Consider the following 15362-nt stretch of genomic DNA (forward strand, 5'->3'; position numbering starts at 1 on the left):
TTGCAGGAAGAGGTGCAAAATGCAGAGTCTGGTCCTAGTGAGGAGCAAACCTGAAATGCTCATGTAATCTCACCTCCTCCATTCCGTTTGTGCTGTACCTTCAGAGGTTAAACCACCTACCTTGGCTGGGTTTGGGCTTGGTTGTGACGTGCTTTGGTCCATGCCATCTCACCCTGCATGCTCTTCCCCATCTTCACTACTTGTATCCCCCTTGTCATGTCAGTGTTCGATCAGACTTTCATCTCCTTTGGAGTCTTGTGTTATCCCATCTCAGCTCCTGGCAAGGCAGCGAGTGATCTCACCACCTATATGGCCAGGCAGCTGCCAAAAATTAAAAGGAGAGACTGGACATACATAATTTAAGCTTTTCTTAAGAGCAGTTCCAGGGTTTCCCCCGGCGTTTGATGCAGAGCCTGAAACAAGGCAGCCACAAAGAAGTGGAGTAATGCCAATGGCAGTCTTGTTGCTGGAGCAAAGTCCCTGGGCAGGGCATTGTCCTCCCAAGCAGAGAAATGCAGCAGGCAGCTCATGGACAAGAACCAGCAAAAGGCAATTTACTGGCATGTTCTTATTCATTTCCAGGATTTGATCTAATACATTTTCCTTTTGTGCTGCATATGGAGGAATTTGGGAGTTTTGAGAGTTATTGGAGTTTGTTTGGGTTTTTTTAACCACACTTTTTAAGCAAAAGGTTTTTGTTGAAACAGGATTGGCAGCAGCAATGTTCTTCTTCCTCTCCTTAAGCTTGAATTTGGTAAACTTTCATGAAAGATTTAATCTTTTTGAAATCATACTATTAAAAAACTCATAGGAAAAAAAATAGAAACTAAAATAATCTGTAGTCAGCTGGGTAATTTTTCCCTGCTACATAACTTCATAACTTTGTGTTGGAAGAGGGACAGTTTCATGGAAAAACTTGTAAGGACAATAATTTTGACTGGTGCTTATTCGTCATCTTTTGCCATTCCAAGACTAAGCTCTGGATTCATATTTGATGAGCCCATTTGGCCTTCAAATGCTTTACAAGCACTCTTTTTCTCCATTATTTTTAAATGTGAATGAGATCCTCTGGTGCAGCTGTCACAACAGGCAAGGGCTGTTTACATCAGGGTGGGGGTGTTTTTGGACCACATTTTTTCAGATAAAGAGACAATGCACATAACTTCCAGCTCTGCAAGCCTAGGGAAGAAGACAAAAGCCAGGCCACCTCCTCTATCATTTCCGTTGTTGTTTCGACTCTTCAAGGTCAGTTGCTAGCCTTGATTATATTTCTGTCATTCTTTTGTCTGACTAGGACGGTGCTGGTTTAAGGAAGAGTACTTGTTTCTTCATGGACTATCTGTGTAGGTTTTCCTCCTTTGAAATGGGTAGCCAGGTTTTAAACACTGGGGATTCAATCCTGTGAGTAAGAAGATGCTATTCTGGAGTACGGTCCTTCTGCAGAAGAGGAACATACTGTAACTATAGTATTTGTCTCTCCTTTTCTTTTAATCTTTCCAAGGGGAATTTGGGCATAATAGGTTAACCGCTCTGCAGGAAGATGGGTACTTTTTTAGTCAACCTCTTCAAATGACCACAGGTTAATTAGAAGGCTCCTGATGGAGAATCACATTATTGTCCGTCTAATTTCCTTTAAGTAACCAGCATTATGAGGAATATTAAAAGAAAGTGATGTTTAGCTCTAATTTCTAACTAAACTTCTTCAAACAAGTGTATTAAATGCATCCCGATGGTGTTTTCAGATGGGTATTTTTTTTTCCCCATCCTTTAACTGATGGTATTTTCCCTCTTCATCCTCAGGGATTTTTCTGTTTTGCTCTGGCCTTCTGCGGATTGGTCCCAGCTGCCTGCTGGAGATACATGCACAGCACGGAGGTAAGCATTGGCTGCTAGGAAATACCACCAGCATCTCATCAGATAGGGATTTGGTTTTTTTGTAGCAACTCTTTCTCCCGTAAAAGGGACATCTGGTGTTAATTAAGACATCCAAGCCAAGACCTATCAGATGTGTGCTGTGTTCCACCCATCTCTTACAAGAACAGGGCTGCCTTTATCAGCTGCCTCTCCAATGGGGTCACTGAAGGGAGAAGCCATGGAAACCCTCACAGAGGGCAAACGCTTTCTCCTGAAGGCAAAAAAAAAATGCAAGTCTTGTTTTAAATAGCTTTGGGATTTTTTTTCCAAGGGATGTTTTGTTTTGTTTCAAATGAAATGCTTGAGTTTTGAAAAGTCATTTCCAGCCAGCTCTAATTCCTGATAATGCCACTTGGGAGCCTCTATTCAAAGGTCGTGGTGGGTTGTGACGGTTCAGGTTGTCTCTGGCAATATCCAGGAGATGTGTTTATTAACTGGCAGCAGTGGTACAGTAAAAACTCTAGTGTGAAAAATCGTGTTTGCGCTGCTGTCATGCTGGACCAGAAAGATAAGATTGTATGAGGCCAAATATGCAAGAAAGTTGGGGTTTGAATTGTTAACCCTGAGCTTGCTGGTGCTGTGGTAGATGGGTGGTGTAGGAGATGAAGGTTCTGAGGAAGCTGAGTTGAGGCACACAGAGTTGCTAAGGGACAGCCCTGAGCATTGCAGTGGGTATCCATATCCAGGGGCTGGGATATCCCTGGGGCCACGGTGGCAGGCTGCTGCGGAGAGCAGAAATTGATCTTAATATTTAGTAGCCAAAATTATCTGTTTCCTAAATCCAGAGAGAAACAGGGAATATAAATGAGGAAAGATTTAGTTAGGCATGTCACTGACAAAACATACGGAAATTCGGTTTTGCTTGAAAGGTAACCTGTCTCGCCAGTGATAGAAATGCAGATGTGAGAGATAAATGCAGATGTGACTGTCCCTCCAGGACAAAGACAGGTAGTACAGTGCCCCACAGAACTGACAGGAGGAGGGGGAAGACTCCTGAAGTCTCCTTATAGAGCTGTTTATTTGTCTGGCTTTCTCAAAGTAAAGAGCAAACTTAAAGCAGGTGCTCTCAGCAGCCCCCTCCTTCTGACAGTACTGCCAGAAATAGTTACTTGTGGTAGTACAAGGGAAAAAAAATCAAACCTGGCCAAATTGACAGTTGTCTTGAAAGCCTGATGGGATTCATGCAGCTACCAAGAAAGGAAGAGAATGTGGGGATGTAAAATTGAATGTGGATGAATATGCCTATTTCACGTGCCTGAATAAGTGTCTGTGAAAGCAACAAGGAGCTACTGTCCCCATGTTCCTAGCTAAAACAAATTTGCATTTTTCCCATGCAAAACACATAGACTTTCCAGTGAAAAGAAAATCAGACTGTTCAGTTTGGAGATGCCAGCTCAGAGCTGGCATCAGTAGATCCCTTCGTCTCCCTGCACATGGGTGAGGAGATGAATTTAGGTAGTGCTGAAAGCAGAGCCTTCCCCTCCTTCTGCAAGCAGGAAGATGGGATATGGGAGGTCCCTCCTGCACCAAGCCGCCACAGATACTCTCAATGGTTTACTCCTCTTGATAAGCAAAATTATAAAAGTATTTACATTTTCCACTTCCTTCAAAAGCAGACCCCTCTTACAGAAAATCACCCGAAATGGAAAAGCCATTTGAAAATTTGTTTTGATGGTTATTTTCAAGAGGCAGTAGATAGAAATATTATCTGAACATGATGAAAGAAAGATGCCATTTTTGATCTGTGGCTGTTTCAGAGCACTTCTTACAGAGCAGCTGCGCAGGACAGGGAAAAAGGACAAAAAAAAAAAAGAGTTATTTTAAAACATTTGATATTCTCAGACCTGGCACTGTAAACAAAATGTGAATCTCCTCATTCCCCATTCTTTTCTGCTTTTGTGGCCTTCTGTAGCTCCTTCAGAATTCTCTCAGATAGATGACACTTGTTTAAATCTCAAGTTACCTGCATTCAGATAGACTTGGTGTCACATGGTCTTTATTCTTAAAATAACATATACCAGACATGCAGCAATAAGTAACAAATCTGACATTTATCATGCTTTATCCTAAAATGTTCTCTGTTCAGTATTGTAATTATTCCTCCTCTGTCAACCTATAAATGTGGCCAGTGAATGGGTTTTGTGAGGTCTATGTCTCCTCTGTACTGTTTTCTCAGGCTGCTTTGCATCCATTTGTCTGCATTAAAGTACTTTTAATGAGGAACTAATAACCTACCCATTCCCAAAATATGTTTGCCTGGTAGGTGCAAAGGAAGTGGTGTACAAAATGGGGAAGAACAAATATGTCGTAGTAACATCCCAGATCCTCTGCCTCTTTTGCCAGCATGTATAATGCAGCCTTTCTATTAGGGTCTACCCCCAGTTTACATCTTTGCCTCTTAGCCAGTGTCACCAACAGAATAAGTGCTGAGTCACTTACAAAGGTGTCAGAACTTCTCTGAGCAGGTTGGCTGCTTGGAAGAAAATCTGAAATTAAAATAGTTGTAATCTGGAGGTTGTTAAATACCTTTTTCCTGCAAGCCGTAGGCCTGAGCTGTTCATGTTTCAGTATTTTCTAGCTTGGCTTGTTCCTGAGTCCCATGCTCACCTGCTGCACATAACATTCCTGCTTCAACTCTGTCCCACCACGCTGTCAAGCCCACAGCTTCACAAACACACCATGCCAGCTTCCAAGCCCCTGTGAAACTCTCATGTACTTTTCTGCCTGGCCCAAATCACTTGAGAGAGTTGATCCCTTTCCATGTCTTGACATAGCAGAGACAAGGATCTCCTCCCCAGGAGTGAAGTAAGACATTCGGTTTCCCTTCCTATCTGGCCAAAATGTGGTCTTCATGGTCAGTCTTCGTAGGAAAGTGTCACAAACCGGTCTGAGAAATGACAATGGTGGTGCAATCAAAGTGAACAAGAGACCAAAGTACAAGGGAGGGCAGGAAGGATGACCTCTACCTGAGCACCGTTGATGGGACAGCTGTGGTAGCCATGGAAATTATGAGGTTTTTGCATGGTTTTCAGCCACATTAGGAATTGCTGGCTCCTGAAGCCAAAGAGCTATCTTTGTTTTCCATATTTATTTTTATGGCAGCATCTTTCCCACAAACCACTGCCTGTTTAGATGATGTCTCTTTGCATTCCCAGCATGGCTCAATGCAGGTGGGACCTGGGATGAGGAGAAGCACGTAGAAGATACTTATGCCACATCTGACAGCTGATGGGGCAGGCTTTTGCTGCCTCCTCCTCAGCTTCTCTTCTCTCCTTACCCATTATTTGCTGCTTTAAAAACCTGCCTGCAGAAGCTGGAGGAGAGGGTAGCCTTGCAGCTGCAGTATAAGTTTTATACCATTTTTAATTACGGACATTCAGAGGTAAACAATCTCTTAAAACCAATTAAATTATGATTTCCCAACTCATGGGAAAACTTGAAAACAGTGAAAATAGGTGCTATACTTCTGGCATAAAGACCCAATTTCCCACGTCTTTTGGATGAAGAGGTCTCATGGATTTGCACTAGCTGCAATGATATGGCAATCTCTGAATTATCAAACGGTTTCTCAGGTTACTGGGTGATTTCAAGAGGAGGTTGCACCAGTGCCTTTCGGTTCTGCATGTATGGAAGGGCATTAGCCTCTTTGCATTGCACTGCTTGTACTCACAGCATAAAGATGAGGATTTAGCTTTTATGGGCAAGGCACACAAGTTGCTCATGCACACCCTGGTTCTCCTGCAGTCTTGCTCTGCTTGAAACTTTCTTTAGAGGAGCCTGTTTGCTCTTCTCTTCTCCTACTGGAAGAGGAAATTAATCTTTTATGCTTTGTTAGTGAGCGAGGGGATATCTTTTGAGATGATGATTTTCCAACAGGGCCTGGGGTGCAAAGCTGGAATCAGCAGTTGCAGCTATCAAATAACAAACACTGCTACACTTGGGGCTTGTTCTTGAAAAGAGCAGCTTTCCTGCTCCCTTCCCTGCATATGGGATCAACACACTTCTCTTGTCTCAGGATCTTCCTTCTAACGAGCACCTTTGCAAAGCCAGGAGCAGCATTGCCTGGGTCTCCAGGAGGCAAATCCTATCTTTGCCACGCACAAAAGCAGACGTGCATCTCTTGTTCCTGCAGATATGAAAGGAGTGAGCCAGCACTTCCCAGTAATTTCTTAAGCGGGATTCTAGAGATCATTCTAGTGGCAAACCAAGCCTGTGGTTTCTTCAGGGCGTGTTTGTGTCTGTAACTGCTGCCACTGCTGTGTGTAGGAGCAAACTTGTGCAGAGTCCAGTCTGTCTCATCTGAAGTCAATGCTTAAAAGCAGGCTTAAGTCATAAAGACTTTAATGGGACTTGAATAGAAACTGAAGGTGCATTCAGGTGTTTCCTGAAAGCAGATCCAAAGCATACAGATAGTTTTCCTCTGGTTTGCGATTCAGTGGTGCTGGATCAGGATTGTGGCCACTAATGGGGGTCTTATTTTCAAAAAGCTGTGATTTGGCTGTGCTAACACTGTGAATAATCCGATATCCTCCTTGCTCTTGCTGTTATTCTGCCAGGCACAATCACTTTAAGGGAAGCAGAAAGCTTTGCCCAGCCTCTGAAGTCCATGGGAAAGAAAAAGAGAGGGGGGAACCCCTCCCCCTTCCGTAGGGTTTTTAAATATTGTGAGTCTTTCCTGGTGTTTATGTTCTCATCACACAGTAACAGCCCGCTCCCCCCAGTGAGACACTGCTCGCTTTTGTCTGAGGCGCCACTCAGGCATTTGTACTCAAGGGTTTATAATTTATCACTGCCCTGACGCTGAACCCGCATGGCCCCATTTCTGCTGCTTTCTGTGGCACAGTGTTAGGTGGAGGTTCTGTCTGCAGCAGTGTCAGCCCACAGTACATGAGACCACTTGGATGGTCACCATCACCATGGCACTGTCCAACCTTCATGCTGCTGTTAGGATGCTTATCACAGCAGAGCAGCCAGCACCAGCTCGAAGGTGACAGTGCTCCCCCAGGGCTAGCTCTGTTGCTGATAAAACTGTATTTTTTTTAAGCTGAAACTATTTTCAATGTTTTTCAGTACTTCCTGTTGGGAAGCAGTCTAAAGTGGCACTGGTTTCAAGTACTGTGGGTGAGAGAATAAGGATTACCGGGATAATTTTCCACGATATAGGGAGGTTCATAAATTGCTATGTTGTTCATCTTGAATGACAATAGCATAAAGGATCAGTGTGGGCCCTTTGCAGCCTGTTGGTTTTGCAGTTCTGTTATAAAATGGACACCTTCCATATGAAGACAGGCTAAGAAAATCGGAGCTATTCATCCTGGAGAAGGCTGTGTGTAGACCTCATAGCAGCCTTCCAGTATTTGAAGGGGGCCTACAAGGGTGGTGGAGAGGGACTCTTCATCAGGGATTATAGTGGTAGGACAAGGGGTACTTGGTTCAGACTTAAACAGGGGAAGTTCAGGTTGGATATAAAGAAGTTCTTTACTGTGAGAATGGTGAGGCACTGGAACAGGCTCCCCAAAGAAGTGGTAAATGCTCTATCCTTGGCAGTGTTCAAGGCCAGGCTAGACAGAGCCTTGGGCAACATGGTCTAGTGTGTGATGTCCCTGCCTATGGCTGGGGGGTTGGAGCTAGATGATCAGCAGGTACTTTCCAACCCTAACTATTCTATGATTTCTGTAAAATATTTAGTTTGTTAAAAAAAAAACCAAACAAAACAGAACTCCAACAACAAAAAGGCAAACAATTCCTCCCCTCACGCCCAAACCAAAAAACCAGGAGGACCTTGATACACTGAGGCTGGTGTCACTTGCAAGGGGTGCAGCCACAGAGCTGGAGGATTTAGTGAGAAAAACCCATGGGGGTTGATTAACTTCTTGCCTGGCCTTTCTATACTTCCCTGTAAAGTTTTTGGTGCTCTGCCAAAATCACCAAGTGATGCTCCTGGCTGAATCCAAGCATCACAGAGATGGCTGTGGTGCACCCCTGCCCACTGTCTGAGTGGGACGTATAGCACCCATGCAGCTAGAATTTTGCTGTTCTTTTTGAGACCTGGAGATGGGAAGTGAGGAGGAGGTGAGAGTGTAACAGCTCAGCACTTTCCTTGTTTTAAATATTTTGTGCAAGGACCTGATGGAAGCGCTAGGATCAGAAGTAAACAGATTTGTAAAGCTTTTCTTTTCCTGATTTTTTTGTTCTATGATGGTATTTCTCCTTCCGTGTATTCCCTCAGTGATAAACCATAAGATGGTCATGGTTTGCCTGGTTCTCTTTCAAAACCAGACAGTGAGGGGAAGTCCATATATATATATATATTTACATATCTATATCTATATAAATGTTTACATATCTATATATAGATATATAATCTTTATGTTTAGATAGATACTGAAAAAGTGAAAACCATTTTGCTAAAAGCCTCATCTGAATCTTCTCACTTGAACTGTTCAATGACCACCACCAGTCGGGGGGAGCAGCACCTTCTTATCTTGGGCAGTTTTCCATGGAGGGCCTCAAGGGCCGCTCTGGTTTGCAGCACTGGATGTATTTCTGCCACTGGGATTGTTGAGGAAGGCTGGAGAGGAGGGAGCTGTGAAGGAAGTACACAGCTGCAGCAAGCTGTAATGACTGTGTTGGATAAGGCAATGATGTCCTGGTTGAGCAGGGGGTGAGGAGGAGCCCGTCTTACCACGTGCTCAGTCCAAGCGGTGGGAGTTGCTCTACTACTTGGCTAAAGTGCCCAGAGTAATTTTACCTCCTCTATTTCACTGCAGTTGCACCATTGCTTTATTGAAACCCAAGCAGTTGCATCTTCCTCCTTTAACCCCATTTCTGACATGCTGTGAAGGTGTGCATTTCTGCATGCCAGGGAGGAAAGGGAAGACAGAGGTAGCAGAATTTAGACATGTGGTGGCTTTTTTTTTTTTTACTTCAGCAAGGAAGGATTTTGAGTGACTTAACCACTTTATTCCAGTTTCCCATCTTAACTGACTAACTTGCTGTTTATAGCTAAGCAAGGGAGTCTGCGGTAGCCACTGCTGAAGGGATATTCCTGAGTGATGCTAGTCAGTATATCCTTCTTGGTGACCCTGAAAGAACATGAAGCGCTGAGGTTGCCATTTTTTTCTGAGGCTGCAGCACATATGCTTGGTTTGGTACCTCAAAGGCATGAAGAGCAACAGGAGAGGAGGATCCCCTTCTTGCTTACTGTCCTGGGTTCAGCAGTAGCAGTCATTTTTCTCCTTCTTGGTAGCTGGTGCAGTGCTGTGTTTTGACTTTCGGGCTGGGAGCAGAGCTGATAAAAATGATGTTTTGGTTTGGCCAAGGACTTTGTGAGCCTCATGCTCTGCCAGGGAGGAGGGGAAGCCGGGAAGAAGCAGAGACAGGACACCTGACCCAAACTGACCAAAGAGTTATTCCATACCACAGCACGTCATGCCCAGGCGGTAACTGGGAGTTACCTGGAAGGGCTGGGACTGCAGGGTTGGACGAGGTATCGGTTGGTGCTTGGTTGGGCTGTGGGGGGCGAGTTATTGGTTGGCTGGTGGTGAGGTGTTGTATTCTCTCTTCCCTTGTTATTTCCTTTATCATTACTATTATTGGTGGCAGCAGTAGTGATTTGTGTTATACCTTAGTTACTAAACTGTTCTTCTCTCAACCCATGGGAGTTGCATTCTTTTCGATTCTCCTCTCCATCTCTCCAGGAGTAGGGGGAGGGCAAGAAGGGGGGGACTGAGTGAACAAGTTGTCTGGCTGGGGTTAAACCACTACACTTACTGTGCTGCTCTTCCGGCTCTGCTTTGCCGAGGGTGTTCCTGTTAAGCAGACAGGCTTGTCTTTGAGATAATCCTGACATTTCCTTTCACTATATTGTCCTTGAGCTCCAGCTTTGCAGAGGGAGTTTTGGCTGCTGACTGTTGCAAAGATGGTTCACTGAGTAAGTCTCAGTCCATTGTTCTTGACACCAGTCTGCTAGTTTTCTAATGTACATCTAAGTGACTAGCTCAGGTTGCCTAGGCACAGTCATTTGCTGGCAGCAGGATTCATTGATACTCTGGTTTGCAAAGGGATCAGGAGCTGAAGGCTGACCTCCTTGTCTGATGTTTCTGTTCCAAATCCAGTTACAGGTAAAAATTATCCTTGATAAATAACCTGAGTCAAGAATGTCAGTTTTCCTCCTGAAGGAGGTAAGAATGAAATTTGCTTTAGCTTGTAATAGCCAAGGGTAAGAACACTAATGGTTTAGAGTAAATGCCTTCCTGCAGGCATAAATTCTGCTTCTTGGGGGATAAAGGATTTAGAGGATGATAAACAATCTCAAAAATCCTTCTTTTTTTTTTTTTTTTTTTTTACTTTAAGTGAAAAAAACAACTGCATTGAGTCAGTCTCATCAATCTTGGTGGTGATTTTCCATTTGTTGTATGCAGCAACCCATCGATATAATCCCAAATGAGTGTTTCATTAAGGAACACAGGCAGAAATGGGAGGCAGCACTTATTTTACTAACTTAGGGCTGGAACATTTCACCCATCTTTTTCCAGGAAAAGAATTGTTCTCAGGTGTGACCTCCATACTGCTTCACCTGGAGTTTTTTCTTAAACTAGAATCCAGCTGATGCTTCTTCTTCAGCTATTGGTATTTTTCACTGACGAGCATCTTCCAAGGGAGAGCTTTGTCCAGTAATACTCCTCCAGCAGTGGGTCACAACATGTCACTAGGAACAGGAAAATCCACTTAACCATAATGACCTTTATGTGTGTATGGAGTGTAAGACCTTTTAGAAAGAAGCTCAGTCTTTCTCTTCTCCAGCTGTGTTGGTCCATTATGTGCTAACCAAGGTCTGAGTTACGGGATGGGGTACAGCTGTGCTTTTCTTAAAGCATGCTATTAACAGAATTGGCATAACCACTGAAACTGAAAAAGTATCCTGCTGCCTACCCATGAAGAAAGCACCCTGAATATTATTTTTTTCTCTTCAATACCTGACATAAGAAACAAAAAAAAAGAAAATAATTTTGAGGGAATGGACTCAAAGTAGCCCATCAGTTGAGTGTGCAATGGGAATCTGTTGCGGGTAGTAACTAAGTACAAAGGAGTGCTACAGGCTAGCTCTTCACTGTGTTGTGTCCCAGAGCAAAGGGAAATACAGGGATGAGCTTACATCTGCTGGACAAAACAATGTTGCAGATAAGGGTAGGTTGTGAAACCATCTGGTGACTGTCTTATGCTTTCAGGTTTTATTTATCTTGTAAGGCATGCATGAGTTAGCAGGGCATTTTGGCCTGGATAGATGCTGCCATGTGTGACCAGTGCTTCAGATCTCAGCTACAGCTCTGAGTATATGCATCCCAGGCAGAAAAGTTGCTAAGGTGATGGTTCATTAGTGCAGTCTTTTGCTCTTGTATGTCTCTTCTCATTAAAGCAGACCTCTTGTATGTTCTGTGGCACAGTCTCCTGCATAGAAGGAAACAGCCAGTGATAAACACTGAGATTTAGTACTTTATACCTACATCTGAAACATTTAAATGAGAAAGATATCTGTAGTACTCTTTGAAAACAGACTGCTGTGTTGTATGAAGACAGCAATTTTTTTCCTTCAAAATCAAGTGATCTACCAAAAATCAGAAAGATGATGTAGAGGAACTACAGTCAATTCACTCCTTTAAAAAATGGCTTTGTAGTTTGGTATTCCCTTACTAGTATCGGAATAGTGCATTCAGATAACGGTTGGATGTAAACACTAGATATAATTTCTAGATAGAAATGCTGAGAACAACTAATCAGCAAATTGTACTTTTAGGCTTGCCCAGACACACATTCTCAGAGAAAATTGCTGCCACAAAGATTGTCCATTTAACCCTTTGCGCTATCAGTTCTTTTAGGCTGTTTTACAAAATGGAGAAAAAGACCAGTAAATAACTGAGAAGCCAACTCACAATCAAGCTCAGAAACAGGGTGCAGGTGAAGTCTTTAGCAGTCATTATGTACCTGGAGATAACCATCATCATCACAGAATAGTTAGGGTTGGAAATGACCTTAAGATCATACAGTTCCAACCCCCCTGCTGTGGGCAGGGACACCTCACACTAAACCATGTCACCCAAGGCTTCATCCAGCCTGGCCTTGAACACCGCCAGGGATGGAGCATTCACAGCTTCCTTGGGCAACCCATTCCAGTGCCTCACCACCCTAACAGGAAAGAACTTTTTCCTTATATCCAATCTAAACTTCCCCTATTTGAGTTTGAACCCATTACCGCTTGTCCTATCACTACAGTCTCTAATGAAGAGTCCCTCCCCAGCATCCCTATAGGGCCCCTTCAAATACTGGAAGGCTGCTATGAGGTCTTCACGCAGCCTTCTCTTCTCCAGGCTGAACAGCCCCAACTTTCTTAGTCTGTCCTTATACCGGATCCCTGATCCCTACCTCCAGCTCCCTGATCATCCTCGTGGCCCTCCTCTGGACTTGTTCCAACAGTTCCATGTCCTTCTTATGCTGAGGACACCAGAACTGTACACAATACTTCAAGTGAGTTCTCACAAGAGCAGAGTAGAGGGGCAGGATCACATCATTCTACCTGCTGGTCACGCTCCTTTTGATGCAGCCCAGGATACGGTTGGCTTTCTGGGCTGCAGGCGCACACTGCCGGCTCATGTTCATTTTCTCATCGAAATCCCCAACTCCTTCTCCGCAGGGCTGCTCTGAATCTCTTCTCTGCCCAGCCTGTAGCTGTGTCTGGGATTGCTCTGACCCAGGTGTAGAACCTTGCACTTGTCATGGTTAAACTTCATGAGGTTGGCATCAGCCCACCTCACAAGCTTGTCAGGGTCCCTCTGGGTGGCATTCCTTCTATCCAGCATATCAATCAAACCACGCAGCTTGGTGTCATTGGCAAACTTGCTGAGGGTGAGCTCAATCCCAAGCGTCCATGTCACCAACAAAGATCTTGAACAAGACCAGACCCAACACAAGATCCCCGAGGGGCACCACTTGCTACTGGTCTCCAACTGGACATTGAGCCATTGACCACAACTGTGTGCAGCCATCCAGCCAGTTCTTTATCCACCAAGTGGTCCACCTATCAAATTGATGTCTCTCCAATTTAGAGACAAGGATGTCATGTGGGACAGTGCCAAATGCTTTGCAGAAGTCCAGGTAGATGACATCAACTGCTCTACCCCTGTCCATCAGTACTGTAGCCCCATCATAGAAGGCCACCAAATTGGTCAGGCAGGATTTGCCCTTAGTGAAGCCATGCTGGCTGTCACCAAGCACCTTGTTGTTTTTCATGTGCCTTAGCATGCCTTCCAGGAGAATCTGCTCCAAGATTTTGCCAGGCACAGAGGTGAGACTGACTGGTCTGTGATTCCCTGCATCATCCATTTTCCCCCTCTTGAAAATGGGGGTTATATTTCCCTTTTTCCAGTCGTCAGGAACTTCACCTGACTGCCATGATTTTTCAAATATGATGGCAAGTGGCTTACCAACTTCATTTGCCAGCTCCTCCAGGACCTGTGGGTGGATTTCATTAGGCCCCATGGACTTGTGCATGTTCAGATTCTTAAGATGGTCTCGAACCAGTTCCTCTCCTACAGTAGGTCCAAGGTCTTCATTCTCACAGTCCCTGCACCTTCCTTCCAAGACTTGGGTGGTGCGGGCCAGAGCCTTTGCCAGTGAAGACTGAGGCAAAGAAGTCATTGAGAACCTCAGCCTTCTCCAAACCCTGTGTAGCTAGTTCTCCTGATAGCTTCCTGAGAAGGCCCACGTTGTCCTTAGTCTGTCTTTTATTCACAATGTACCTATAGAATCCCTTCCTGTTATCTTTCACATCCCTAGCCAAGTTTAATTCTAACTGGGCCTTAGCTTTCCTAGCCTGGTCCCTAGCTTCCCGGACAACATCCCTGTATTCTTCCCAGGCCGCCTGTCCTTGCTTCCACCTTTTATAAGCCTCTTTTTTCCCTCTAAGTTTCCTCAGCAATTCCTTGTCTATCCAAGGAGGTCTCCTGGCCCTCCTGCTGCACTTCCTTTTATTTGGGACACAACAGTCCTGAGCTTGTAGCAGGTGATCCTTGAATATCAGCCAACGGTCTTGGCCCCCCCTGCCCTGGAGCATCACATTTCCAGCCACCCCTCCCTGTTGGTGATCATGAGGTCAAGCATGGCACCTCTCCTTGTCTCTACTACTTGCAAAAGGAAGTTGTCTTTCCATAGTCTTCAGCCTATCACTGACATAAATAGCAACTCCTCCTCCTCGTCTGCTGGGCCTGCCTTCTCTATAGAGTCTGTAACCTTCCATTCCAACACTCTAGTCATAGGATCCATCCCACCATGTTTCTGTGATACCAACTATATCATATCCCCATAGATGTGCGCACATCTCTAACTCCTCTTGTTTGTTCTCTATACTACGGGCATTTGTATAGAGCCATCTGAGCCGAGCTCCAAATGAAGCTGGCTCATTGGCTGGAGTGGCTGAAATATCTCTACATTGCTCCGAGTATTTATTATAGGTGCTGGCAACTGACTGGGTGTGTTGGGATGGAATGATGACCCCCTCCCCTAACACATCTAGTTTAAAGCTTTTTTGACAAGCCTGGCAAGCCTGCTACCAAAACTTCTACCAAGCCTGCTACCAAAACCAGCTCCACCAGCCTCCAGTAGACCTGGCCTCCCAGATTGCATCCCACCATCATCACCATCACTGTAGTAGAGCTGGTGACTGGTCGTGGTTTCTTCCCTTATTGTTTCCAACAGCTGGAGCAATTTTGTGCCATAGCTTTGTTATGGGTGAATTGTTCTTTCAGTTCTTTCCTATTCACTCTTATCCTTCAAACAGCTTCAGTCTCGGTGTTTTATGTCCTTGCACAGTACAAGGAGGAAGGTTCAAGCATGCACCACTGCTTCAGGCGGGACCTCTCACGATCAAATCAATACTCTCATGGTTTTATGCAGTTGGTAGGAGCTCACCAGTCTGGCAGCTGGGCAGCTCACCTGCCTTCCTCCCAGATTGCTTTGTGCAGCACAACCACCAGAGAAGCTGCTGAGGAGGACATAAGCCTCAGGTGGGCCCTGAGTTTTACTATCAGTGCAAAACACGTAATGAGCATTGACCTCCCTGCATAGTGAATTGGTTCTGGTGGCACTGTCAGAGCCTGCTTTGCTGCTAGGGAGCCTGTGACTACCATTGTAGATGAAACATCACTGGACAAAGTCTCATCTTCCCTTGGTTTAAGTTGAATATGATTGTAAGGTAATCAGCCAGATCCAGCCAAAAACTCACTGCAATTGAGCATTTTTACCCGTTTTCATGAGGTTTTGGGGAATGAGTCCAGCCAAGGCAGAAGGCTTAAAACTACCTATCCCAACATTTCCTGGCCCAGAGTTTAGTAGATCTGCAGAAGCGGTTAAACTTCTGGATTGCCTTCAGCACTTGAACCCTTGCCTGAGTCTAG

General features: G+C 44.7%; 1 protein-coding gene and 1 long non-coding RNA gene across 6 annotated transcripts in view; one reads left to right on the forward strand and one right to left on the reverse strand.

The window, feature by feature from the left end:
* Window positions 1–15362, reverse strand: part of LOC133206467 (uncharacterized) — a 232818-nt gene that overhangs the window by 155045 nt on the left and 62411 nt on the right. The gene's annotated exons all lie outside the window — the stretch shown is intronic.
* Window positions 1–15362, forward strand: part of TSPAN32 (tetraspanin 32) — a 39823-nt gene that overhangs the window by 8696 nt on the left and 15765 nt on the right. For all 5 annotated transcript variants that reach the window (XR_009723789.1, XM_061342524.1, XM_061342527.1 and 2 more), the window contains exon 4: window positions 1801–1875. Coding sequence is in view for 4 of the 5 variants with exons in the window: in XM_061342524.1 (XP_061198508.1) it covers window positions 1801–1875 (75 nt within the window). In the remaining variant the exon portion in view is untranslated. The remainder of the gene's footprint in view (window positions 1–1800; window positions 1876–15362) is intronic.

The sequence above is a fragment of the Neopsephotus bourkii genome, unplaced genomic scaffold (assembly GCF_033783945.1).
Source record: "Neopsephotus bourkii isolate Nb327-2 ecotype Australia unplaced genomic scaffold, CSIRO-AGI_Nbou_v1 NB_1792, whole genome shotgun sequence".
NCBI lineage: Eukaryota > Metazoa > Chordata > Aves > Psittaciformes > Psittacidae > Neopsephotus > Neopsephotus bourkii.